Genomic DNA, 26,340 nt, shown 5'->3' with positions numbered 1-26,340 from the left:
TGCCGAATGAACAAGTTGTAGCCTCTTGAAGGTTCCCCGCCATTGAATTTGCCCACTTCTTTCCCTGCGGAAGTTGCGGTTATGCAATTTTGTGACGTAAAAGTTATTGCCCTATTGGACCAGGGTAAAAATTTTACTGCTATATTTAGAGGTTGTAATGTTTGTATATCTTAGTATCTTAATAAATAATCCTCTATGATCACTAATCACCAATAGTACAGTGAAAACTGGCCATTATTCAGGTAGGGACAAAATTTTCTGTCCTAGCTTATTAAGGAGGTGGCTGTATTTTGTGGCCTTAAAATGGTAAGAAGCATGCTGCTCTAACTGGCTATAGAGATGGATTTAGTGTGTGACAGCGTGTGAGACAGTGAGTACTGGCAGCAAGGGGGAAGCCAATCTGTTAGAGCACCAAAGGCACTGCTTCAGACATAGGCAGTTGGCTGTCAGCCCAAAGTGTAAAATTTTCACTTTTGGTCCTTATAAGTTACTGATGAAGAAAATGATGAAGTCATTATCCATAGGATATTATATTTTTCGGAGTATCCCTTTCAGTTCTACAATATAGTAGCCAAGCATAAGACGAACATAACACAGCATTCCAGTGGTTTAGTAGTGACCACAACACTGCCTGAGTTAAACTGTGGTGAGATTTGAGACTACCAGAAGCCCTGGAATGCCTTCAACACACGAAATACCAAATATCTAGTGCTTGGCTTTCATCCACAGTGGACCTGTCTTGGTGGCCACTTGTACAGAAGGGAAACAGCTGCCACACAGTCCTGCAAGCGAAACAGTTGCCACGCCCCTTAATTATCAATTTTTAAAATCTTGAGCAAAATTGTACATGCAAGCGAGTGCGATGTTGTGCTTCAGCAGTGCCGTGTATATGGTAGCCATATCAGATACTGCCTAGCAGTGACACATCATGAGTATTTAAGTCATAATGCATTACTTTATCATCCATCTAAATACAATCTCTGAATGTGTCATTTTGTGTACAGAGCAATCTGCTACAAGAAGTGACCTGAGTAAGGTTTCAGTGTAAATTGTTAACCATTAATATTGTTCACCATTGTTAACCGTATGTACAGTGAAACCCCACTTAGTAGGGATATTACGCTCAAAATTTTACCTATTATTCTTTCCAGATTTTCCAAAAATTTCTCCAATTATTCTTTTTTTTATTCTTGTATCTAGCCTATTATTGCATAATAATGTTCATTTAGTTTCTGTGGCTAGTCGTTTAGTTTTCAAGATTCTGCTATAAGTAGTTTTGCCAGAATTAATAGCCAAAATGAAGCATTTTTCTAACCATTAATAGTTACAACAAACTTAGAATATCTGCAGTAATAATTCAAGTGTTTTCAATAATATTATTAGTGTATTAAAGCTGTAGCTATATGCTAAGTTACGTAGGTATACAATAATGATATCAATATGTTCAAAGACTTGAAGAAGATACACTGGTATAAGATGCACAAGTTTCAGAATAGCGCAGTTACATCCCTGATGCTGGCTGCAGATTGCTAGGATGAAACAATTTGACCGCTCTATTAGAGTATTTGAGAGTTCTATTAGAGTATATTGATCTTTTAGAGGTTTTTCAGCCAGCACTCATATAATAATGCCAACTATATATCATTCTTAGTAACTTTACTCTTTCTTCTAGCTATAGTATGTTCACGTTGAGCTGAATCCTGAAAAACAGCTAAAAATTAAAAGTGGATTTTTTTTTCCAACAGAGTCAACATTTCAGCCAACCAGATGATTATTGGTAACAGCAAAAGTGTCAACAACAGACATGTACAGTTTGGTTCCATTACAAGTTCAGGAAAGTGCTGTAATGGACAGTGTACTTATATGGCTTCCCCGTAGGAAATGTATTGTGGAAATTTTGATTGGCCGTTATTATTATGTCAAACATTTGAACAAATAGATTTTGAAAATATTTTTAGCGGGTCAAGCAGTACTACAAATGAGACAAATTTCAAGATTGCGTGTAATTGCATCCATGAGTTATTAAATGTTTTTGAGGATTCAGCTCAACGTGTATAATAAAGAATAGACACACCCCTTACTTCCACTGATTATTCCCGTGAACATCCGATAATTCTGCAATTCTGACACATAACAATATTTAGTGGAGTGCTAGAAAAACAGATATGTGTTGTGCATGTAATTGGAGTATTCATGTGTTGTATACATGAAGTTAAGTGTCTTTAATAACTGCTGGTAACTATCGTGATACTATTGTTATTGTGATATAAAAGTTACTATCAAATCGTGATAGTGATAGTTGTACTATTGCTCAGCTCTATAGCAGTGTATAAATTCTAAATTTGGAGTTGGCTTTTCAAGAGAGGTTGTCTGTCTATACTGGTGGCCATTAAGACAGGTTGTACTGATGAAGTGTACATACTAGAGATGTAAGAATATCCTCCGCTTAGTGTCGTTTGATAGTGATGCAATGGAGACTATGTATTGTTGTATTTAAATACTATACTATTATATTGCAATTCTAGCACATATTTATAACAGGAATGTTTGTTAACTGTTTATACATACTGGAGCCACACCCACTCATCTGGATTCTACAAATGGAGTCATACCAACTTGTCGTCATTGCACTTACTCGTTACTCCCATTGTGTTTGGATAAATGTACATGCCGTCGTGTGAAACTTGCTACTATGGCGGGCCACTGGAGAAGATTTTCATAGCAGTTACATCACAGTCATGTTGTACAATTCTTACATTATTGTTGTGAAAACTATTTGGTATTCATGTGTCCTCTGTATGTTGCAATTACATGTGTAATTTTGTGTGGGGGTGCTATAAAATGCATGGTGACAATTGTAAATTATCAGGTGGTTTTTCACACTTCTTTTTAGGCTAGCTACATATACTAATTACTCCCAGCTTGTGTTAACAACCGGTAACCGCAGTTGTGCTCTGTGTCATTCTTTAAGCCGCACCCTTAGAGAGCAAATTATGTGGGGGCGACTAAATTCAAATTTCAAATCGAACGATGGTATGCAGCACCATAGATTATAGACTATAATCTATGGCAGTACACTTCTTTGTGGCTACATGCACTGATTAACTACACACAGTGCCAGTTCATCAATAACCAGTGACCGCAGTTGTGCTCTGCGTCATTCTTTAAATTCCGAGTTAAATTCTTACAGAGAGCAAATTGCGTGGGGACGACTAAGTTCAAATTTCAAACTAGCCATTCTCAAAAACATGTTTCCATCTCAACGAAACTTTTAGAACAGTTTAAAGACACATTGCCCTACATGCAAAGCGAGTATTGTGGAAAACAACAATATGGGTTTGTATTTGGCCTCTAGGTCAACTGAGGATGACTGAAACTTCATTTGGTGCTGAAATTACGACTGTAGGGTAATGATGTATGGTGAAATCGATGATATGAATCTTGAGGCAATTGAGAGAGTACTGAAGCGATAGCAGGGCAATCAATGTTCGGAATGCACAATGGAATGCAAGGCATACACCTGTGGTTGCGTCTAACCGCATGCGATAAAAATTTTTTTTTTTTTTTTTTTAAATGAAACATCCTTACTGATGTCGGCAATCTCGATCACGAAACAATCGGCATGGATTTGCTTCACTGCTTGTGTGGTAGTTACTAGTGACACGATGAGTTTAACTCTAGAATTTCAGAGTGATAGCGTAAATGACGGGTGAGTTATAGACAAGCCAAATTTGACAACGTTTGTTCCTGTAAAATCCTCACGTGTAGTGGCCGCGTCATTTATTGTCTGCGGCGCACGTTTCTGCTTTACTGGCAGTACGACTCGCTACCGTGAGTCTTGATATTTACTGTCCTATTACGCATGTACAACATTATTATGTTTCGTGCATGCACAAGCAACTTCTGCAATGTATATAATATTTGGTCATGGTGGTCATCTATGAATGTAACACTTTCACACCTCAGATCAAAGGAGCCGCTTGGACTACATTTTGTATGTAGCCCAGCTAGTCAGGCTACATACGAAATGTAGCCAGTCTACAACTGGGCAGTGATTATATAGACATTGATGCTGAAATCGATTGTGGGGATCAATTAATACTCACATGATTAGCAGTGTTGGGCAAGTTACTTTGTAAAAGTAACTAGTTACATAATACATATTACTTGCAACTGAACCATTTAATTACAGTTACATATTACTCATAAAATAAAGTAACTATAATAATATTACATATTATATTACTTTGTGTCCACAGCCTTAAGCTGTCACGTGTGAAAGTACCACTTTATCACGTGACATGATTGCGTTGTGGGACAATGTGCAAATCTTGGTTTTAAGTAAGAAGCTGGTGAATAAATTTCATTTAGTAGGCTTCGTTGTGGCTATGCGTTACTCAGAGGATAACTAACGAAATTAGTAACTTCGTTACTTGTAGTAATAATATCACGTAATATTAGACTCGTTACAGTAACTATATTACTTAGGTAACGCGTTACATTTGTAAGTAAAGTAACTTGCGTTATATTACCCGTTTTTATAGCGTATTCCGTTATATTACTTAGTTGCCATAAAAGTAATAATATTATGTAACGCGTTACTTATGTAACGCGTTACTCCCAACACTGATGATTAGGATGCACGACTTCAATTTCACTATGAAAACCACTCAAACGGTGAGCATTTTGCTATCCTCGCCATCCTACGAGTTGAAAAACGTTGGGAAAAGGTGAAAACTAGTTCTATAGTTCATTCATTCGATTGTTTCTGCACGTTTTCGAATACGGACACGCCCCCATCACGAAGCTACCACTCTGTATGGAGTAACCACTCTACAAGCAAGCTTACCTGTCTAGGCCTTTAGTGAACTGCGTAGTTTTCCCATAAACGATTCAATAGCACTGATTAAAACATTAAACTCGCATAATGGAAATTCTTCGTGATATCTCTAGGATATGTCCGTTTATCATAACCGAACGTAACTAGCTGCTGACCATAATCGAATATTTTAGGTGTGCGTATATAATACATCCAGTGGCTGCACTCGTATTGGCTTGGGTGATTGATCGCCCTGTACAGGCTATCAGCCTAATAAGTGTTACATATTAGCTGTAACACAGGGCATTCAGGCTTTGCCTGATATGTATGCCTCTGCCTGAGGGCGACAGGCACTCGGGTATACATATCAGGCAAAGCTCTCATGCCCGTGTTACAACCATTACATGTACTAGTTACCCACAAAGTAATCCACTAACCTGCTGTGCATTTTCTGCTGAATTTCATGGTCTGAATATTATCAACATTAGGATGTAGTGCCAGTTTGAACTCCTCAAGATACACCTCAACATAACATGTCCCATAACGATGCCTGCTAACCACTGGCCGAGGAATGGGTTTTGATGACTCCTCTATTCCATACCAGGCCACAAATTTCTTCCACACTTCTTCTGGCACCAGTGAATAGTCCTTATTTATCCACAGATCATCTTTTAGAATATTTCGGTCTTTATCTGCAAATTATCAACTAATTTTTATTAGAAAGTACGTACACACATGTGCACACAATCAATAAGGCTGAGATGAACATCTGAGCATTTATCCACCCAAGCTTCAAACTTTCCATTTAATAAAATATTAATGTCAAAATGTAGTGGTCTTTGTTGATATTCCAGTCACAGAAAAAACATCAAAACAACACAAATAACAAATTAAACAAATGCAAATGCAACTGATTTTAAACTTTATGCTTCCCGTTGAACTACTGAAAGAGTGTTTAACACAAGAACACTAAATATTTACTGTCATTCGGTTACATAACTATACATATATAAAAAGGAGCAAACAAATTTTCAATACTTATTGCCCCAGCCTTAAGGCCATATGTACTTATGTGCTTTGAAAAGTTGTTGCTCGGATTTATTTTACAACAAAATGAGTCAGTCTGATGGCAAAACAAAACCAGCTGGTTTGAGACATGTTTATGATTTCTGATCACAAACCATATATTTCAAAACTAGATCAGTAGCTATGTCAGATTGAAAAATTGCTTAAACTAGGACATATACTAGGAATTTCCAGGGATTTCAGGAAACCCATTTGGATTTTACACACTACCCGGAACATTGAGGAAGTGGTACTTTAGCAGAGGTATTTATACTGTAATTTTTCAGCAATGACCATACAAAGTGTCAGACAACTTTAATTTATGGCTTTATAATTGATGGACCAGATACTCAGCCAACAACACTATTTGCCTTAAAAAAATTGTTTACACCATGCCTGGTTAGCTAGTCCCCTAGCAACAGAACACTGTCATTAGAATAACAATGCAGGTGATAACCACAGCCTACACCCTGACTTGACAAATGTCAGACCAAAGAAGGAAATGAGTGGCAATTTTGCTAATTTGTCAGTAAATGGCCGATGGCCGATTGTTATTATCGCCTCTGTTTTAGGTTTCCAAAACAGGACAAATTTTATCTCAGTAATGTTAAGAAATGGTGTCTCACACAGTAGCCATATCACTTTAGTACAGTGGTAATATTATAACAAGTTTAGTGAAAAAGATTTATAGTCTAATGTAACAAGCAGTCAGGCAATGATAACTACTCTAATAGAACAGTCACATAGCTGCAGTGGAAACTTTTTTCAAAGTTCTTGTATACACCCTTGTGTACAAATTACAAGCCACTTTACATCCATAGCTCAACAAGCTGTAGCCTCTACACTTTTGAGGTTGAAATTTTACCCAATAATATTATTATTCTATTAGAGTATCTCGATCATTTCACAACAATTACACATTAATTTCCATGCGTCAATGATCCTCTTTTTTTTCCTTTTCTTAATTAAACTCCATGTTCAGTTGGGTCAGAGCAACAACTTTTTACAGTAGGTCTGGCTTAATGTACACTGAAAAGTTAATACCATTAAGCAGGGCTGAGGTGTCGACAGGTCCTGGGTCGGGAGATTCAGCTCCCAAGTCCAACTCATCAAATCCAACATATTTCTTCCATTGGTCAAACCATCTTACATCCACCAAGTACCTGATGATGTAAAGTTAAATAATATACATACAATAGTAGTGATCATTACAATAACAAGTACATGCTAAACAAGAGGATGATTACCTGAAGTCCAAATTTAATTCCTATTCTTAAAGCCCTATAATTAGAGTAGGGATTAAACATGAAGGAGTCAGTGGCAAAGAGTACAAGTGTCATTTGAAAAATTAAGTGACCTTGTGGTAGACATTAAACAGAAATTTTGGACATAATTGAATTATTGTAATATTTGCTAAAATTATTTTGAAACTGCCATAAACTTTTAATTTTGTGTTTATTTAGTGACAACATTATTCCCATATGACTAAAACAAGCCATTCCAATTTTTAAGAAATGTAAAATCTAAAATGGCACATGTCCCCTTTTTCTACTTACATACCCCTTCATAGTACTTCAAGTGATCCCCATGTTTAAGCACTTTTAAATGACTCCTACTAGCTCATAAAATTCATAATTTTTCCTTCTTTACAATTGTTTGTTAACTTTTTTGTAACTTAATTGACATTAATACACTTCTATAACACTGCATCAAGATGAGACTTAATTGCATGACAAAACGTGTGCCCCTACAATATCATGACAATGTAGCTATTTTGCATTGTGCAACTATAAATATGTTCTGCCTGTTATACACCCTACATAATTATGAAGAGAAATATGTGAAGTTAGCCTACAACTAATCTGCTTACTTCAACCGTTGGAGGGGCAGTGTGAAAATTACAGATGATTTTCAACATGGAGGCTACTGAAATTTGACACCTTGCACTGTAAGCGAAAAGAAATGACTGAGAAATACAAAGCAAGACAAGAATAAGTCCATGATATGTGAGTTGTATGTACTACAACAAGTATAAGGAAAAATTAGGGGTTTTGTTTGATTAGGGATTATAGAAAAAAATTTGGGAAACTAGGGAGGTCTTCTACATCTGGAGATATACGTACCAGTGGACATTTAATCCCTAATTTAGTCTATAACCATCACTGAATTAGGGATTAAAATGTTCACTATTTCTCTATGATCCCTAATCAAACCTAAAATCCCTAATACTTGTTTGTTTACTTTATACTATGACTGGTGAACTCACGCATACTGCATCAAAAGATAGGATTGCACCAGAGTTTTTTTTTGTCTAAACACACACACCAGCTATCAAGTGAAGTGGCCATTACACTTTGCTTTCATCTATTTTCAGCCCGGTTACACAGCGTTGCAAATGAAGAACAGTATTATAGAAGTGCCTCTGCAATCATTCCAGTCACCACGTAAAATATGGAGGATTCTCATTTACAAATGTAGGGAAGCCATGCATCGCACTACCACGAATCGACACCTTGGGCTATCAGCAAAGAGAAATGAGACAAAAAGGAGGACAAGTCCATGATGCGTGCATTATACATACTGTGGTGTGTCAAAAAGCAAGTCTAGGGACGAAGAGACATTGAAGAGTGAAAAAATCAAGCCCGTAGCCTTAGCGTTAATAAGTTACACTTGCCTAAAGGCATCAGTTAGTCAGTAGAAAATTCCATTGAAACATTCTTTAAAACTTTGTAACAATTTATTGGCAGCGTTTAGGGAAGCACTTTTGAGCTTGTAGCCAATACTTCCCATTTTCCAGTATGGTATTATGAAACATGATTTTTTGGGTGATATTTTTGGCCAGAAAAACCCAAACCTCCATGATTCCTAACATACAGTATTCTGTGAATGCCATCCAACTAGGAACCTGTGAGAAGGCTTAAAGCCTGTGATACAGGGAGTCAGAACATGTAACTAAAATGAGAAGAATGCAGAAAAAAATTCCAGACCCAGTGGTGACTTGATCCCCAGCAACATGCAGTCTAGGCATGTGCCAAAGGAGCCACAACAACTGGGATCTGAGATCTCTGCATTCAACCTGCACTTAAACATCGACTTCTCTACCATGCTGTATGATAGTATGCTAAAAATGGCACCGAAAACTCATCTAACAGTGTAAACACCTACATGTACACCAAACTTAGTCATATTGAGTTATTTTCTGGAGGTTTCATTCAATTAGTCAGTCAGTAGAAAATTTCCCTAAAAAAAAAACTTCAAAAATTTTTAGCAGCAGTTCAGGTCACACTGAATGCACTTTTGGGCTTGGTTATACCTAACCAATACTGCCAAGACGCCATGAAAGTATTGTGATTCTCAATATGTTTTTGCAAGAAAGTTTAAACCTCTAATACGTATGTAGTAGTACTGTGTTTCTACCAGCCATGGGTCAAGCACTTCGTTTGTGCTTATAAGTACTTTAAGCAATTATTGTTAAAGTGCTTGAGAATGCTTTCAAGCATTTGCTGTTTTGAAGCATTTGTGCTAATACAGGTACAGTACCGCTCAAATGTAACGTCGTCTCGCAAGAATGCAAGCAATTTAAAAACTTGTTAGTTAAAGGACATGGCACCCGTTTCACTCGTGGGTATTCAGCCTGTTTTGTTTGGGATGAATACTTGTGAGCAAAATGGGTGCCACACCTTTTAATTAGCAAGCTTTTTAATTGCTTGCACTCTCACGAGATGACTTTACACTTGAGTGGTACCATACTTAAGCACCTTATGAAAAAGTGCTTATACTTTTAAAGTACAAAAGCTGCCAGTCCTTAATTTTAGCAGTTGACATCAAAAATAAGCTAGCAGACAAATCATTTTTACTTCTTCTGATGTTCTGGCTTCTTGCATTATACCAATTAGAATCATTTCACTAAGAACTATAATCAATATTAGATAATGGCAGAAAAGTTTTGCTTCAGTGCCTTTCCTAATCATGTGAATGACTGTTGTTTAAGGCCAAGTAAACACTGTCATATCTGGATTGACCAGACTTACATCAACAGAGAAAGCTGGGCACTACTGGCCACATCAGAGTTAACAGCATTTTGTAGAAGAACCTATGGAGAAAGAAGAAAACTACATTGAAACCAATGTCATGTTTCAGTTAAGAGTGTGGGCAGGTAGCATTAATTTGGTGACTAGTAAAATCAAACATGGGCACATAATATCACTTTAGCTCGATCATCCACATTCATCCAATGTAGAAGTAAAGACAACAAAAAACACCTACAGAAACTACACAGAAGGTGGACATATGCAGAAATTGAGTTATCCACTAAAGCAAACATGAGCCGTGCCTCTAATATACAGTGGAATTGAATTTTGTTTCAGAATAGCACTTTTGCCATATATGGTATCAAAAGAGAAGCAGCTAATAAACTGGTAAGCTTCATGATCTACACCATTTAATCATCCTCATAATTCTTTTCTGCATGAAAATCATCCATACAAATGTGATTATAATAAGGTATTGTAAGTATTGTTCTTGTGTACATTGTTGGAAGCCTCTATACTTTTCAAAGAGTCTCACAACATGTATGATTATGAAAATACAACCATATGTGTACAGTTTACCATTTCTTACCATGTGTCATCCAGTTGAAGTTTTTTCTTAAGTAGTAAACTAACTTCACCATTTTGTGTTAAGTGATCTAATGCTTCTATCTGAGAAACTTTATGACGAAGAGTCCGTGCATTTAAAAATGATGATGAACTAGCCATATTGTTTCAACCGGCACCTATTGATGTATGTATGTACATGTTATATCCTACACAATCAAATACTGTATATGTGATTTGATTATACAGTAGGAACTATATTTGGAGATTCCATGATGTACGACATTAGCTTAACATATAGGGCTACTATGGTGAGTACAAGCCAGTAGGTTACCCATTGATTAATGAGTTTATAGTGTTGACAATCTTGGTAGGGATGTTAATTTGAGACACCTCTAATAAATTCCTCGCCAATTAATGTATGGTACAATGAATTTTAACATTATGACATTATTTTAGTGTAGACTCTTGGATTTGTCATACACATGCATACGTATATGTAACCCCTCCTCCCCCCACATATATAACCATGACTTATATACACAGCAAGCATAAGGAAAAATTAGGGATCATAGAAATATAAAGCATTGAAAAAAGGGAGATCATTTACAGTACACCTGCAGATATATTTGTGGACATTTATATATTAAAAGTACACCAAAAAATTTGGATTTGGAATCTTCAACTAGCACAAATAAAGAAATGTTTCTGCTAATCAATTCAATCACAACGGAAATAAATTACAGATAATTCGCATGACAAGCAGCTGCACTGAAGCCATCACATATGTTACCCAAAATCAATACCAACATGATAGTGGAGAAATATAAGGGACACAAAGGAGGACAAATTTAAGTCTAATATATATTTGTATAGGTAAGGGAAATGTAACATTTAATGTTTGCTGTTAAAGGAAGCAGTAAATCATGATCATTGCATGCACCATTGGTGGTTTGATTTGTGTAGTTTAAGCATGTTTCTTGTTTAAAGAGCCTGTGGCAATTTATATAAACCTATAATGCTAATACTAAACACATGACAATGAACCCAAAAACATTGCATCTATAACTGCAGGCACCAAATTGATAATAATCAAACAGTGCGGCAGTACTTTTTAAGTAGCTATTGGAATCCCTCAAAAAATGATGTGCGCAGTTAAACTGCCACCTTAAAAATCATCCTAAAAACATATTACACAATGAAATCATCTTTAAGGAACAATATTAGTCCATCTAACATCAAATACAACATTAAAAACAAGAAAACACTTACAAGCGGTCAGATATAATATTTTTATTACCAAAACTTGAATTTTTATTTGCCTGCCCAGCTAACCACAGTCACAAGGCTGGAGGCCAAACAAAGTTTTCTTTGGGTAATTGGAAAAGGCGGATACGGTCAGATGCAGATACAGATGCAGACACGGACATTTTAAAAAAGGCTTTTACATTTATATAACAGTTATTTTACCTAACGCTATTTTTACAGCAGTCTTCGCTTCCAGACCCAGGCGTCGATCTTGCCATAGTGCTTATCCATATATAAGCGCATGTGCAAAGGATAGACTAGCACTCTAAAGACCATATAGTGTTGTATACGTGCTTTAGAAATCTAATTCAGAGTCACAGAGATTAATCTAGCATGTCCCAACCTAATCTCGTAGGCCAGGTCCTTGGAACCCTCAACACTCGGTATAAGCGCCTGCGCCTTATACTATAAGGCATAAGATTGTGGATTTGGCCTGCTAAGCTACGTTGCATGGGGCCATTAGGTATGAAAAATAACTGTTATATAAATGTAAAAGTACTTTTTGAAAATGTCCATGTCCGTGTCCGTGTCCCACCGTATCCGCCTTTTCCAACTACCCGTTTTCTTTCCTTTTAACTTCACTCAGGCTGGTTATCTTCTTCTTGATGCAATGAAACCATATTGAGGCATTAATTTTCCCATCAACACTTTCCTTGAGCAGCATATTAGATAATGCTATTGCAAACTTATTTAAACGCATATGCTTGGTGAGGAGCTATGAGCCTCAGAAGGCAGCAAAGGAACATGAAATTTACACTGCCTGCCAGGTGCCATCACAATCCAAATCAATCGCCAATTAGTTTCCATATAAGGAAAGTAAAAATCTCATTATTTGAAGCTGTATACAAAACTGCACCTGACCAGTAACATATTGCGATGGTAAAGTTTGCTGAGTTCCTTGAGGTCTTTCTTGTTTTCAATGGTGGCAAACTCGTTTCTTTGTGTGGCTGGAGCGCCATTTTCGCATGACGTAAAACAACAGTGACATAATTTGGATTGCCATGGAACTCAGTTTCATGCTCCTTTGCTGCCCTTGGCGGCTCATAAGCTCTTGGCTTGGTAGATATGTGTAACTTCACGATAGGCTCAATGCCATGCCTATTAACACAATCTTGGTTTATTAATAACGATCAAGCACTGATACCACCAATCTATTATGACGACACAGCCTGCTATTATTGGCCTAGCTGTATTCATGATGCTAGCACAATGAAAATATGAAATAGTGACACACTCCCTAATAGGTGATCATGAAAGGCTGACTCGAGATAGCAGTCACCCTAATAGAACAGTCACACGTGTATAGCTGTAAGCTATAACAAAAAACCATCATATTAATTTAAAAATGAAGTAGGAATCCTAGTGATAAAAAGTAGTGAAACAATAGATGAATGATGGTAGCTCAGTGAGAAAATCTCTACTGTGACATTGAACAAAATGTTATTTTCCCACCAAGCTATGCTGTAATACCATCATTCATCTCTTGTTTCACTACTTTTTATTGTAAGCATGCCTACTTCATTTTTCAACTAATAATTTTTTAATATACTAGTATTATTTATAGTTCTAAAAATTTACTAGGTCTGGCATGGCTTCTTGGATTTCTATGGTAAATTAGAAAATGTGTAAGTAAAGGTGCACGTAAGCAATGCGGATCTGGCCATAATATTTTGATTTAAATATAACATGATAGTGTATTAGGGTGCCTAAAGCCAATGTTGAATGGCTAGTGGTAATCCTTTGTACAGCAAAGCAGGGGTAGATCTATGGGGGGTCAATGGGGGCTCTTGACTCCCTCTAAAATTTTTATTATCCATGTCAATTATTGTCCTGTATATGCCATGAAAATTGAATCCAATGATGTTTTATCTTTCTATTTGTGACTGTTTCAGCTGTCTAATTCATACAAGCATGCGTTCTGAGAAAAACAAACAAAAAGAAAAGATCGTAAAATTAACCTACTACAAAGAAAAATATGCAAGTTTAATCATGCCTTTACTCAGAGAAGCAATACTCAAATAAATTAAATCTATACATCATCCCATTCACCCGCTCATGGAGAGTTTGAAAATCTCTTGTTTCTGTGGCCTCAAAGGAAAGTGGGTAGCATGTGTTTGTTTGCAATGCGGTAGACATAACAAGATTGTTATCATTCCTTCAATTAAACCACCTTCATATGTAGGGCTAAAACTTCGTTGATTTGTAAATCCATAATGAACATTTAACCAAATCCCAATGTTGTAGATTACATTGCGAACAGAAGTTACATGGCTGCGAATGAAAGCACCTGTAGTCTATTTTCAGTATACTGACTGTCCAAATTGATTTCCTTGCTTTTCCCACTGTCTAGCACTATAATTCCAAAACTACTTACCACAATAAGCAGAAACTTTAATTCGGTGATCCCATTCCTTGGACACTGTAGATAACATTGAGAAAATAAGTCGTGCAAACTAGGCAGATTTTTGCTCAGACAGTCACATTTGTCACACTTAGCTATACAAATATTACCAACCTCTATCATATAAATGCTATAGCTCAAACGGGAAGCCTACCTGCTAATTAAAACCCATAAATAATACATATGAGTGTTGCATATTCATGCAAATACACAGCTAATCAAACAAACGAATCTACATAATTTCTTTAACACAAATAGTAACTTTTCTTTGATTGTGGTCTAGATAGCTAGCTACACATCAAAATCTGTTAAATGTATAAACCTTTCGGTATGTTGGAGCAGCATAGTTAGATTATGTTGAGCTATTACTATCATATTTGAGTACACATACGTTGGTGTGTACTGTGCAGAACTATTGTATAGGCTGTATAAAATAGTTCAGCAGGAGGGTAGATAGTGCCAACTGGCCCTTAACAATTGTACACTACATAAACTCAAGATCAAGGTACTCTAATAGAACAGTTACCCTAATAGGCATCAGGCAAACATTCAGTATAAAAAAAGATATTTACACTCAGCTACTGGAGAGACAGTAAGATGCAAGAACCTGACATTAAACTTTACTGTACAAGGCACAGCCAATACTGTACTATAGGAATATAGTTGTCCTGCATTCGTTGATACTATACTGCCATACCTAATTTATTCATGGAGATGGCATTTACTTAAAGCTTATTTACATAGTGTTAACAGAGCATTACAGGAACAGAGCATGAGACCAAACATAGCATACAGGGGTCATCGTAATAACACCATATAAAAAATTAATATTGGCATAAGGGCATAATAAATTAATCTTACATTTCATGGATGCAGCAGGTCAACGTTCTGGCAAAACCAAAAGTAATTGTAAATCACGTGATCTCTTAAAAACAGTGCTAATATGGCTGTAGACTCTTTAACATTGTGACGGGTGTAGTAGCAAAGGGGGAGGAAATGGGGCTCCATCACTTTATTGTTTAGCTTATGCACCTGTCAAGATTGAGATATATTAGACTACAACAAGTTTGATACTGAAATTTGATTGGCTGAAAACGTGGTCTCTAAATCTCGTAGAGCCACGCTCATGCCCAATAGAGACCACGCTCTGAGGCGATACGAAACACGATAATTACGCGCCTATAACATTGGCAACGCATGGGCGTTTAAATGGCTGGTAACAGCCGTACTGAATTAGATGGAGGTTTAGTGGGCTTGTTTGTACTAGTCAACACTACATTACATGCTTACAAGCAGCTGTCAAGGCACAACAACAGCAACAATCCAGTCGCTCGAGTCCAGTACTTCGAAACATAGCACGTGCCTGTAACATTGGCAACGCATGGGCGTTTAAACGGGTAGCAACAGCCACGCTGAGGTCCCGCCATGTAGGGAGATGTAGAGGGCTTGTTTCTAGTAATTAGCCATACATTTCTCGTTTACAAGCAGCTGTCAACTCAAGGTACAATAACGAGTTGTAGTCTAAATAAGTTAGACGTCAAGAACCACTGGGTTCTACGGGATTTAGAAAACCCTCAGGCCCTTAGTAGCGCCCTCGCTGCGCTCGGGTGCTACAGCCCAGGGCCTTCGAGTTTTCTAAATCCCGTAGAACCCTGGTTCTTGATGTCTAACTATTATATAGAGCAGTCATATAAACTCTTTACATTTTTATCATTTTTTGACCTGCTGGGTCACTACTAAAGAGCAAACAATTCGTGAAACATACAATTAATTTGGTATGACCTAACTACTATTTGGCAATTTGCTTAATTGCAGTTGATGATATTAATTGCTCACATCCTATAATTCCACTTGATAAATTAGTACTATGCTGTTGCACACGAGGTGCAAAGGATCTATAGTAGAACATTGTGTAAGCTGACAGAAGAACGAAGCATGCATACTGTACAATCTTTCTTGTGCTGAAATACCTGCCTTGTGGATTTAGCCATGCAGTTACTGTATGCAAGTAGGCTGAATACCCGTCTGGGGGCGAGACTAGTGGTGACCCCCGAGTCGGGTTCGACCTGACCTGATCCAGGTGTTTGGTGACTCGACAAGTTGCCCTCCCGCTTCTTTCGTGAGCCACGCCTACTTGTTTCTGCCAGTAAGCATACGTGGAGTCTAGCCCGTTTTAACAATGGGCGTGCATGAATCCATGTCTGCAAGTTTACTTGGAGCCACACCCACTGACCGAGTACGAGTTGTAGTCTAATCTTGCAGCAAGCAACTTTTGTCATAAGCTACATCCGCTTTCATACGTGGAACCACGATAATTTATCGGTTTATTGCTATCAAACATATAAATAGTAACGCATTTTAGACAAATTTTATTAAACAACCCTCGGTTTAGCCACATCATCAGCAAGACGTGTAGTTAGACTACTGCATGAAATATTAATCATCATTATAGCGAGCGTTACTTACTGCAATCCTTATGATCCGGTAGCAATTTCAAGGAAGTAAACAAATGCGCAACTTGCACTAAAATATAGGAGTCACTATGTAAGTATTAGTGTGCAGTAATTGGAAATAGTTCACTTATCCATTGTTGGTCATCATTTCAGTAATAGGAAGCACAGACCATGGTACTTTATTTTGTTTATAATACTACTCAGATGTACCTTGTGATCATTATAGTGGTTACATTCAGTATTGCCCTATAAGCTAGTGTACCTCATGCAATGACTAGACAATGGGACCATATTTTAATGAGCAATACATCTAGTGACTACTGTAATTCACTAAGTGGGAATCATTCACTGGGTTGGTGTAGGCTTAAGTACAAGATGAAGTGTTGACTCTTTCTGAATGTTATAGTCTGAAATTGTCTGGTCATCCTCCAATTGTCTTCCTGCAAATATCAGTTTCTGTTGACCAGCTGGAATACCTTCCTTATCTTGTATCCTTCCCTTGACATTTACTATTCTGTCTGTCTTCTCCACCTCCACAGTGATGGTCTTGCCAGTTAACGTCTTGACAAATATCTGCATACCTACAAGAGACACCTTTTTAACAAGACCCACCTCACCATGCCAAGTAGGTCCCAAATATAGCTAAGGTGTACTTCATGACCTCATTAATAAGACCACCTCATTATAGTGGCCATGTCAAGCAAGTCCCAAACATAGCTAAAGTGTACTTCATGACCTCATAAATAAGACCACCTCATTATAGTGACCATGTCAAGTGGGTCCCAAACACAGCTAAGGTGTACTTCATGACCTCATTAACAAGACCACCTCATTATAGTGACCATGTAGTCTCACATGGATGGTTTATGAGGGGCGGCAAATAAACCATCTGGTTACTGTTGGATAGCATTGGGCAACATTGAGAAAATGTGCATCACGATATATCATGGAAGATAATCGATACAGTTTTACCACTCTGTTTGTTGGGAGGTCCCAAACAATAGCTATAAAGTGTATAGATCATGGAACCAATGAACAGAGAAATAGTTACAAGGGAATATACTCAAGTATGTCAAATCACAGGGAGACCTTAAGTTTTATACTTTGAGCTTGTAACTCTGGTGATTTAATGACCAAGTAAATTGCAGCAAGATTGTATACCTGCTCAAAAAAATTACATAGATGATAAACTCAGAAACTTTATATTATTGTGAAGCTTGCTAAGGCTCACCCAAATTTTTCTTGGTACACTGTACCACAGGACCATGGTCCAAGAAAGAGGTAACACCATGAGATTGATGTACTTCTGAAAATACCTATATGCTGAATGAAGAAAATATGACCCAGACCATTTAAATACATGTATTTTAATCTTGCAACCACTTTCCGTGAAAGGTATTACAACACAACACTACGCAAATTTCAATCTTTTTTTTTTTTTTGTAGTAGTAGTAGTAGTAGTAGTAGTTGTAGTATGAAGCATGCATGCATTGCTTTATTTGAGTGCCACATTGGGTGTTATTTTACACTGGGACCTAAGATAGATACACCTACAGTAGTTGGTGGTGGGCATCATTTAGTATAGTCAACCAACACAAATCTGCGAGTTTGAATCACACGCATCAATCAATACTCAGTCAAGTACGCAAACAAAGTACTGTGGCCCATCTGGTGATCAAGTTTGAATGATTTGGGTTCCATCTCATAGCTACAACTCAGAAGAGGTTTGTGACTTGTCATCAATCTCAAAGAAGTATTGAACTACTTTAATTCAACATTTGACACCTCATATTGATGTCAAATATTCCATAGGATGCCCATGCCAAATGTGCCTAAGGGTCCTTAAAAATCTCAGCACAAAATGTTGCCTTCCTAACTTTTAACAAGTCTTAATGCCTTGCACAGTATAACTGTACATCACGTTATGACCAACCACCTCTGGATATTTGAGGGATCCCAGAATGTCTGTTATACATGCTAGAGAGCCACCACTCTTCTTAGAAAATAAACACACACTCAGATTGCAAAAAATATCTTAATTAAGTTACACAATCAATAACAAAGTAATGACCCATACAATTCAGTGAATATCCAGGGGAAAAACCTTCTCAATCTTATTAAGCAGCTGATTTGCATTAGACAAGCCATCTTGGTATAACACAAATACTATTTTTTTGGAATTCAGGTTGGTTAGGTGACCTTATTACACAGTGACCTTGTTAAACAGGTGGCTACATTAAGCAGGTCACTTTGTACACTATTGACACATTTGGGGATTTCCAAGTAGGCAGGTGACACAGTAATTCAGGTTTCATTGTATTTAACACACCACACACTAACTTGGCCTCAATTTCAGCACCAGATGAAGTGTTGACTCTCTCTGTATATCGTAGTCAGTCAACTTGCTATGGTTCTCAAGTTGCATCCCTTTGAAGATCAACTTCTGATCATCCATCGGGATACCCTTCTTGTACTGGATCTCTGACTTGATGTCTTCGACAGTACCAGACCCCTCCACTTGTAGTGTAATGGTCTTGCCAGTAAGTGTCTTGATGAATATCTGAATACCTGCACAGTATGTATATAGAGACTGTGGTCCTCTACTAAAAGTGCAACTATATGTTATGTACAGATGAAAAGATGCAGTATAAAACTAGTTACATGAAAACTTTTAGTCTTATAGTATTTTCTGGTTTACAAGTTAGCGAAGTTACAATAGAGTTGGATTATTCTCCAGACCAATCCTGTTTACTCTAAAATTAAATTTATACAGTTTAGCAAGAGTAAATCATTGTATCTCATGAAAAGAACATTAAAAGTGACTAATGTTGGTATAAGTACGTAGATGTACATACATGTGACATTCTTCTGGTAACTATTGACTACTAAACCATCACATAAAGTTCTAGAAAGTTGAAGTTACCACAAAGTGGCTAAACAGATGCATACACAAAGTCACTAACAGAGTCTGTATAGTAGATATCAATCAAAAATATTATTGTAAGTCACCACCTCCCTAAATCTCACTCAATCAGCACTTATATCATAAGCATGAATTTACTATAATATCCAGAAAGACTTGTGGCTGTCATTTTTGATGGCCCTTGTACAGAACAACTATTTTACCATCTGCACCAAACTGGAACTACATGTGAAGGATGATGATACTCAACATCAACATTATGATGCTGACATGATATTACATGACATGATGCAGTAGAACTACTCAAAGAGACCCCTGACACCTTGACGGCCAGGACACTTGTCCACTGTCTTACACATTTAGACCTCTGATACTAATTAAAAAGACTTCTTCACCAAGATTAATATAAGGTGTGCAGAATAGAGGGGTTCCACGTGCACTTTAGCACATCCAACTATTAAATCACATAAAGCATGTTCTATTTATCCACAATGACATCACGAATACAAGATGGCCACATTATTTTGGGGGGGGGGGGGGGGGATAATTAATGTACAGGCGACTATGGAGATATTGTTTTGATCGATCATGTTTCAGCCAGGGAAGAAGATATCGAGCACTAAGCAACAGGTACGATTACAAGACTAGGTACGGTTACAAGACAATAAACAATTCTTGTTGTCTGTCCCTATAACTCCAAAAAGCTCTTACCACATAAGGTTGCAACTTTAACAGCACATTGGTTTTCCATCTAGACAACAAAAAAGTCAAAATGAAGTTCGAGGAAATCACAAACAAGTCGGGTTTTCACTTTGCGGGTCACATAATTATTGTATCACATGCTGGGTTGGATAATTTTGAGATAACGCTAGTTTGCAATGCTTTTTTTTTGGTTAGATTATACTCATACCTGTTGTCAGTATCTTGCTTCGCAAGAGAAACATGATTGATCAAAACAATTTCTTCATAGGCACCTGGACATTAGTCTCTCAAATAATGTGACCATCTTGTGCTCATGACATCATTGCGGATAAAGTCTATAAGCCACACGATATCTCTGCTCACCTGATTTTGGTTTTACTCCTAGAAAGATTGTGGAGTCTTTTGTAATGCTATAGTGTGACAGTGTTTCTGCATCATCAAGATATCTCTCTCCAAACACTAATTGTTGGTCATCTGGTGAAATGCCTTCCTTGTGCTCGATCCTAGCCTTCACATCTTCAATGGTGTCTTCTGAATCTACCTCCAGAACAAAAGTTTTTCGATCAGATGTCGTAATATAAATTCGCATACCTAAAGGAAATTGTGATAGGTGACATATTGTGTAGCAACAGTAAGTTATCAAGGTGGTAGCACAACAAAATATCTTTACTTTGATCTTTGTCACTTTTAGAATATAAGTGTGAACATAATTTTACACAAACATAGAAGCCGCGAAAGAGATTTTATCACAACTGCTATTATGTAAGAAGGGTACAGTTTCTTAAAGCCTGTCAACACAAGGAGACCTGTATTCATAGCGCGCCCTCCTATTCGAACCATTACTTCGATAGCAGGTTCGTGCAATACGCTACCATTTCTGAAGGGAGGGAAAAGTTAATGGTTGATTACTTATTTTAACACATTGAGACTTAAGTAAATAATTTAGGTCAACACATATGTCAACGTACCGTCTAGTGAAACAACCCCAGTGAAGGGGAATCAACTTCTAGTTGCAAGAGCAGAACATGAGAAAAACGAACCCACAATCGATCACAATCACTTAATCGATTGATCCCGTACTATGTATACAGTGAGAACTTCGACCCAGTGCATGCCAGGCGTTGCAATCGACCCCTTTAAAGGAGAACGGAAGTTAAGGAATAAATTTGTGATAGTCTACTCGCGAAATTTACATGATATGCACTGTGGTGGCTGTCGCCCTCGTTGCGGGAAAATGAGTTGGTGTGCTGTACCACAGATCATAGATATTCGAGCCGGAAAAGTTGGTATGCTGTACCATAGATCATAAATACTCTAATATCTATGCATAGATAGTATATACTATATACATAGTCAGGAGTTCACAAGCCCGTAACATAGTATATAATATCTGGCTGTACGTATTATATTATGAACATTTGCTGCAATGTACTAGACTTGGCTGTACTACTGCACTTCAGCCTATTTTGAGCATAGCTTCTTGCATGCCGTGTCAGTTTTGTCAGGGTTGGATCTGGGGCCAGTGGGGAAAGGAAGACTACTGAGTACACCTTTTGATGCAAGAGCTTGATCTGTGCGTGGCAGTGGCAATGAATAGCCTACTAAGATTTGGCTTATCAAATATCAACTGAATGCAGTCTATAATACTCTATAGCTATACACACATTATATACTTATCAGTACTAACTACTGGTATCATTACATTGATGCCTCTACTTAGGATCTCAGACTGCATGGCGGCGGCACCCCTTCAATTGTAAAAAGTGGTCACTACAGCTCTACCATTCAAAATTTGTAGCATGCTACAGAAAACAGGTAACACCGCGCAATACATTGATAATTACTAAATTTTTGTGACATATATGTTTTGGAGTTATACCTCAACTGTTATTGTAGAATGGTTTGAAGTCTTGTGTAGATGCACTATGACTAAAGCTGCTTGTAGTCGACAGAAGGGTATTCTGTAAAAGAATAAAAGATGGAGGTATATAGTAAAGGGCCTTGTAGTTGTCTAACCAATACTGAAAGTATCTTTGGTTGCGTTAACAGCTGTTTGTTGCATAATTTCTAGATGTCACTATTATTGTGATCTTCGCATTATTTAATTATGACATTCCATAGTTACAACTCTGTAATGTTAGAGTGATCAGATCCTTCCTCTTTTTGTGGAGGGCAGGTACCATCAGACTACATAAGAGTATGGTAGCTGTTCTTGTAATGAGCTGTGAGTGTGCATGAGCAGTCCATCAACCTATTCAAGCCATCAGTACACAGCAGCATGAGATAGGATAGAGTGAATGGTTTGGCATTGCTTATCGTGATGTTCTTACCCAGAATAGGTAGTAGAAAAGTTTTTAATTAGTCAGCCACAACACATGGTATTATTAAATCCATTCAGTAATTTGAATTTATGATTTTTTAAATTAAAAAATCTGTCTTCAGTGAATTTCTGGATCAGTGATGATGTAAATAGCAGTATAAAGCATTGTAATGACAAGCAACACAGTTGTTATACAGGCTAAATTCTGCATGTAAAGCTACTCCAACTGACAGTGTTTTTCATTTCAAGTAGGCAGGAGGCTTTGTCAATATTCATCACAAATATGTTGTAACAGCTGCTCTTGGAGAAATGTGACTGTTCTATTAGAATATTTCAACGTGCCACTTTAATTGTGAACCAATCACAGTATTAAATTGCAAACTTTCACAGAAAGTCTTCAAATACTTTTTGAATAATGATCATCAATATGGGTGCTCAGACATGATGCGGGAAGGGGACAAGAAACTACATCCTATAATGTATGATATTGCACATCCCACTGAAATATGTATGACACAGACATGTTTCATCAGTATTGCAATTTTTATCTCCAGAAAATATTATGTCTATACTAAACTTAAAATAGTGTTTGATTGGAGGGTGTGAACTAGAGGTGCACCGATATGACATTTAGCCGATATCAAGCTGATTGATCTGATGTGGTAGTGTAAATCTTTTCTCTACAATTTTTACCCTAAATTTAGTGATAAAGTGACAGAGCGGGACTGTAATAAACATCCAACATTGAGTTTCTAGGATATTACGAGAGCACGAGCACCCATAAATAGATGTTTATGTGTATCTACTACTTGTTTACATGCGTTATCGATCCAATATGCGAAAAACAAGGCCAATACAGCCGATATCCTATCCGATTATCGGTGTACCTCTAGTGTGAACACTGGATGAATATCTATGGACAGCTCGACTGGACCTCAACATATTATAGGTATTTCCTATTGTATTTCCTGCGTAGTTGTGATAACCAATTGTGTCTAACTATATGAAATATCGATATCACCTATCTTACAACAAAGAAGGTATACAAAATGTCCAACATGATTCTATTCTGTATACAGCATAGAGGAACCATAACCTTATCCAAATTATTCGCACATGTGAATTAGTTTGTGTTGCATTTTAATGCGTATAGTGCATGCACAAGTGCAGTATGCAACTAGTGATGAGAAAAATAATAATATGTACAGATTGCACAAGAGAATGTTACAATACCTGGAGACCAAAATAACTGTGCATGACTTCATTTGACATCACTGAGAATCTCCCACAAACAACTGTAGTCACATGAGGTGAGAATGTATGCCAGAAAACTTGTATCCCGTGTTAAGATGTTCTAATTGTGGTGATTAATAGATGTTTCAAAGAAACAAAACCTTCCTACAAACTCACCCAACCAAGCAATACATCCGTCTACATAAATGATCTGGATATGACGCTGTAGTCCAAACACAAAAGGACCCTACGCTTGTAAGTTTATAAAACTCAGCAATAATAGAGTGATATAAACATGTAATGTTTATATAGACGAAAAAATAAAGGCTTTTTAGCTGCCATAGCTATATACACAATCATGCTTATAATATATACCCAGTGAAACACTGCTGAGTCATTACTGCCAAATCTTTTGGAGACTGGACAATACTTCCCCCTCAGGGAGCCATATCATGTATTCAGGGTAGAGGTGTGTGCACCAATTGTATCTCACCCATTATCCTATGTATATGTACATGCAGATTTAGTATTTACTTACCTATAGCCGTAACACCAGATATCCATGGGTGGGCTGCTTCTTCATACAGGTCATTATTTAATAAACAGCTGGAGTAATATGAGTAAACAGTAAACTGGCATTACCAAGCATCAAATTGGAACCTTGCAATTATCAGACTATAGTGTTCTAACAACTTGGCAACAGTTATCTTTATACCAGATGTGTACATAATTCCTGACTAGTAAGTGCATGTTGTCACTTGTTAGTTAATACGATTTCCAGTCCCTTTTAAGCAAAACCATCTGTCATGTATCATCCATATGGTTTCTATAATTGCATACAATTTGTGTAGGTAGCTAGTCTGTTTATATTTTCCCTGAAGGGAAAACCACCTCACAACTAAATCCTTTCAAGTGAGTATATATGCATAGCTATAAAGCCAAGATCAGTTGTACCTCACTATCACTGTACTGTAAGTTTGGCGGTGTGAAATTTTGATGATAATGTCCAATCTTATTTCACTATTTTGTATTGTCTTGTTGATATTAGATGATATCTGTTCAGTATGGAGTGTTGAAGTGATCAATAATGCACAGGCAGAATTGTTACATCAACCAGATTATTGTTATATTAATGATTCCACTGTCAGAAGGAACCTTGATGGCACAGAGCTAACTATTGTTAATGATACTGGAGATTGGCTAGTGGTTAGCAGCAATGGTAGTGAACTATTCTTATTACCTACAAATGGATCAGATTGTGAAGATGATATCTATAATCCTGACATTGTTGTGTATGCTGTACAGACCACTATCAACTGTGTTACACTTCTCTTAGCTGCCGGAACTATTTCCCTACACTTGTACTTCAGAAAACTACAAACTATGTTTGGAATACTAGTTACAATTTTGTGCTTTTTTGTGGTTACAGGATATGTAGTTATATTTGTCCACAATAGATACCAGTATACACACAAGGTCAATGACAGTAATGGAGTCTGTGCTATGCTAGTATACATCAGAGGTACTTTAATTTTTCTCTACCACTCTACAGTTGTAACTGTCTTTTTTCACTTTACAAATCTCATGTACAATACTTACAAAATGAGATCAGTTCCTTGTAAATTTGATGTGAGGTTGTTGTTTAAGTATGTCACATTTATTATATCACTGACCAGTCTGTGTGGACTACTTATTTTACCATACGATCTGTCAGTCACCAGAAATGCTTTTGCTACTGCAGATGGATATTGTGAAATTGAGTTTGAAGATCATATCACCGAATCATTTTACATGTATATTGCACTCCTTTCACTAGTTATTGCTGCACAAATGATAACTTTTAGTCTTGGAATGATATTGTACTTTTTAAGTAACAAAAACTTTTGTGAATTTAAAACAATCAATATTCGAGTGTGTTTAGCATTGATATCCACATCAGGATTGAACACTGTCTTGTTCTTAGTGTCTTATTCTTTGAGTGGGTCTACTAGTATCCCCATCTTACTTAGTTCAATTGCAACACTAACAGAACAGTTTGTGTTGTTGATGATATTTTCAACCTCAGCGAGGGTCAAGAATGCTGTGACATCTAACTCTGTGTAGTAGCTAACAAGACTTGTAAAATTAATTTTGTTATGTAATAATTATCATGTGACATGTGTACATCTGACTGGCTGTGAGAGCAGTATTATACATTAATTTTATTAAACATCAGCAATAATTCATGATCAGTATTGCAATGGTACAGTATAACTTATTAACAATTTTTGTCAACAAAATTAAAATCAAGATAAAAAATTATACAATGGGTTTCAAAAATCTGTATTATGGACATGTGACCCCACAAGCACTGCTAACTGCATGCCTTGTGCTACTTTTGGCTATGGGCTCCTATAGTAGTTGCAACAGCATTTGACTGTATTATAGTTCTACCCCAAATACACCTCACAAGTTGGTATAGCTAACATTTTCAGCTGTGACACATGTTTTGTGGTTGTGTGCATTCATGCTATAAACACGT

At 37.0% G+C, this 26,340-nt stretch overlaps 3 protein-coding genes across 7 annotated transcripts in view; 1 reads left to right on the top strand and 2 right to left on the bottom strand.

The window, feature by feature from the left end:
- LOC136253867 (uncharacterized) overlaps nucleotides 1–10,641 on the bottom strand; it is a 46,572-nt gene extending 35,931 nt beyond the window's left edge. Inside the window, exons 1-3 of the mRNA XM_066046527.1 lie at nucleotides 10,505–10,641; nucleotides 6,929–7,047; nucleotides 5,257–5,511 (exon numbers count right to left, since the gene is read on the bottom strand). Of these exons, the coding sequence (XP_065902599.1) occupies nucleotides 5,257–5,511; nucleotides 6,929–7,047; nucleotides 10,505–10,641 (511 nt within the window). The remainder of the gene's footprint in view (nucleotides 1–5,256; nucleotides 5,512–6,928; nucleotides 7,048–10,504) is intronic.
- Nucleotides 10,642–16,920: 6,279 nt separating this feature from the next.
- Nucleotides 16,921–21,385, bottom strand: LOC136252206 (uncharacterized). The gene is made up of 4 exons (XM_066044600.1): nucleotides 21,235–21,385; nucleotides 20,630–20,857; nucleotides 18,982–19,209; nucleotides 16,921–17,222 (listed from the first exon to the last, which is right to left on the bottom strand). The coding sequence occupies exons 2-4, from the start codon at nucleotides 20,853–20,855 to the stop codon at nucleotides 16,987–16,989; spliced, it is 690 nt and encodes a 229-aa protein (XP_065900672.1). The 5' UTR covers nucleotides 20,856–20,857; nucleotides 21,235–21,385; the 3' UTR covers nucleotides 16,921–16,986.
- Nucleotides 21,326–26,103, top strand: LOC136252203 (uncharacterized). 5 transcript variants are annotated; one of them, XM_066044595.1, is made up of 5 exons: nucleotides 21,326–21,552; nucleotides 21,987–22,081; nucleotides 23,795–23,896; nucleotides 23,961–24,074; nucleotides 24,132–26,089. In XM_066044595.1, exon 5 carries the CDS (start codon nucleotides 24,816–24,818, stop codon nucleotides 25,920–25,922), a length of 1,107 nt encoding a protein of 368 aa, XP_065900667.1. In that variant the 5' UTR covers nucleotides 21,326–21,552; nucleotides 21,987–22,081; nucleotides 23,795–23,896; nucleotides 23,961–24,074; nucleotides 24,132–24,815; the 3' UTR covers nucleotides 25,923–26,089. The 5 variants fall into 5 exon arrangements, 4 of the variants coding, with proteins under 4 accessions (XP_065900667.1, XP_065900666.1, XP_065900668.1 ...); XM_066044594.1 differs by having other exon boundaries at nucleotides 23,795–24,074; XM_066044596.1 differs by lacking the exons at nucleotides 23,795–23,896; nucleotides 23,961–24,074 and having other exon boundaries at nucleotides 24,868–26,090.
- The last annotated feature ends 237 nt before the right edge of the window (nucleotides 26,104–26,340 follow it).

The sequence above is a fragment of the Dysidea avara genome, chromosome 4, assembly GCF_963678975.1.
Source record: "Dysidea avara chromosome 4, odDysAvar1.4, whole genome shotgun sequence".
Taxonomy (NCBI): Eukaryota; Metazoa; Porifera; class Demospongiae; order Dictyoceratida; family Dysideidae; genus Dysidea; species Dysidea avara.
Note: the sequence above shows the minus strand (reverse complement) of the source record. Positions and strands in the feature narration are given on the sequence as shown.

What these genes read in the sequence shown, in the direction of transcription:
- LOC136252206 (XM_066044600.1), bottom strand. Translation starts at nt 20,855, where the DNA reads ATGCGAATTTATATTACGACATCTGATCGAAAAACTTTTGTTCTGGAG. An exon ending in AGGAGTAAAACCAAAATCAG is followed by an intron (nt 19,210 to 20,629) that starts GTGAGCAGAGAT and finishes CATACTGTGCAG; the next exon opens with GTATTCAGATATTCATCAAG. An exon ending in GGTGCTGAAATTGAGGCCAA is followed by an intron (nt 17,223 to 18,981) that starts GTTAGTGTGTGG and finishes TGTCTCTTGTAG; the next exon opens with GTATGCAGATATTTGTCAAG.
- LOC136252203 (XM_066044595.1), top strand. Translation starts at nt 24,816, where the DNA reads ATGATAATGTCCAATCTTATTTCACTATTTTGTATTGTCTTGTTGATA.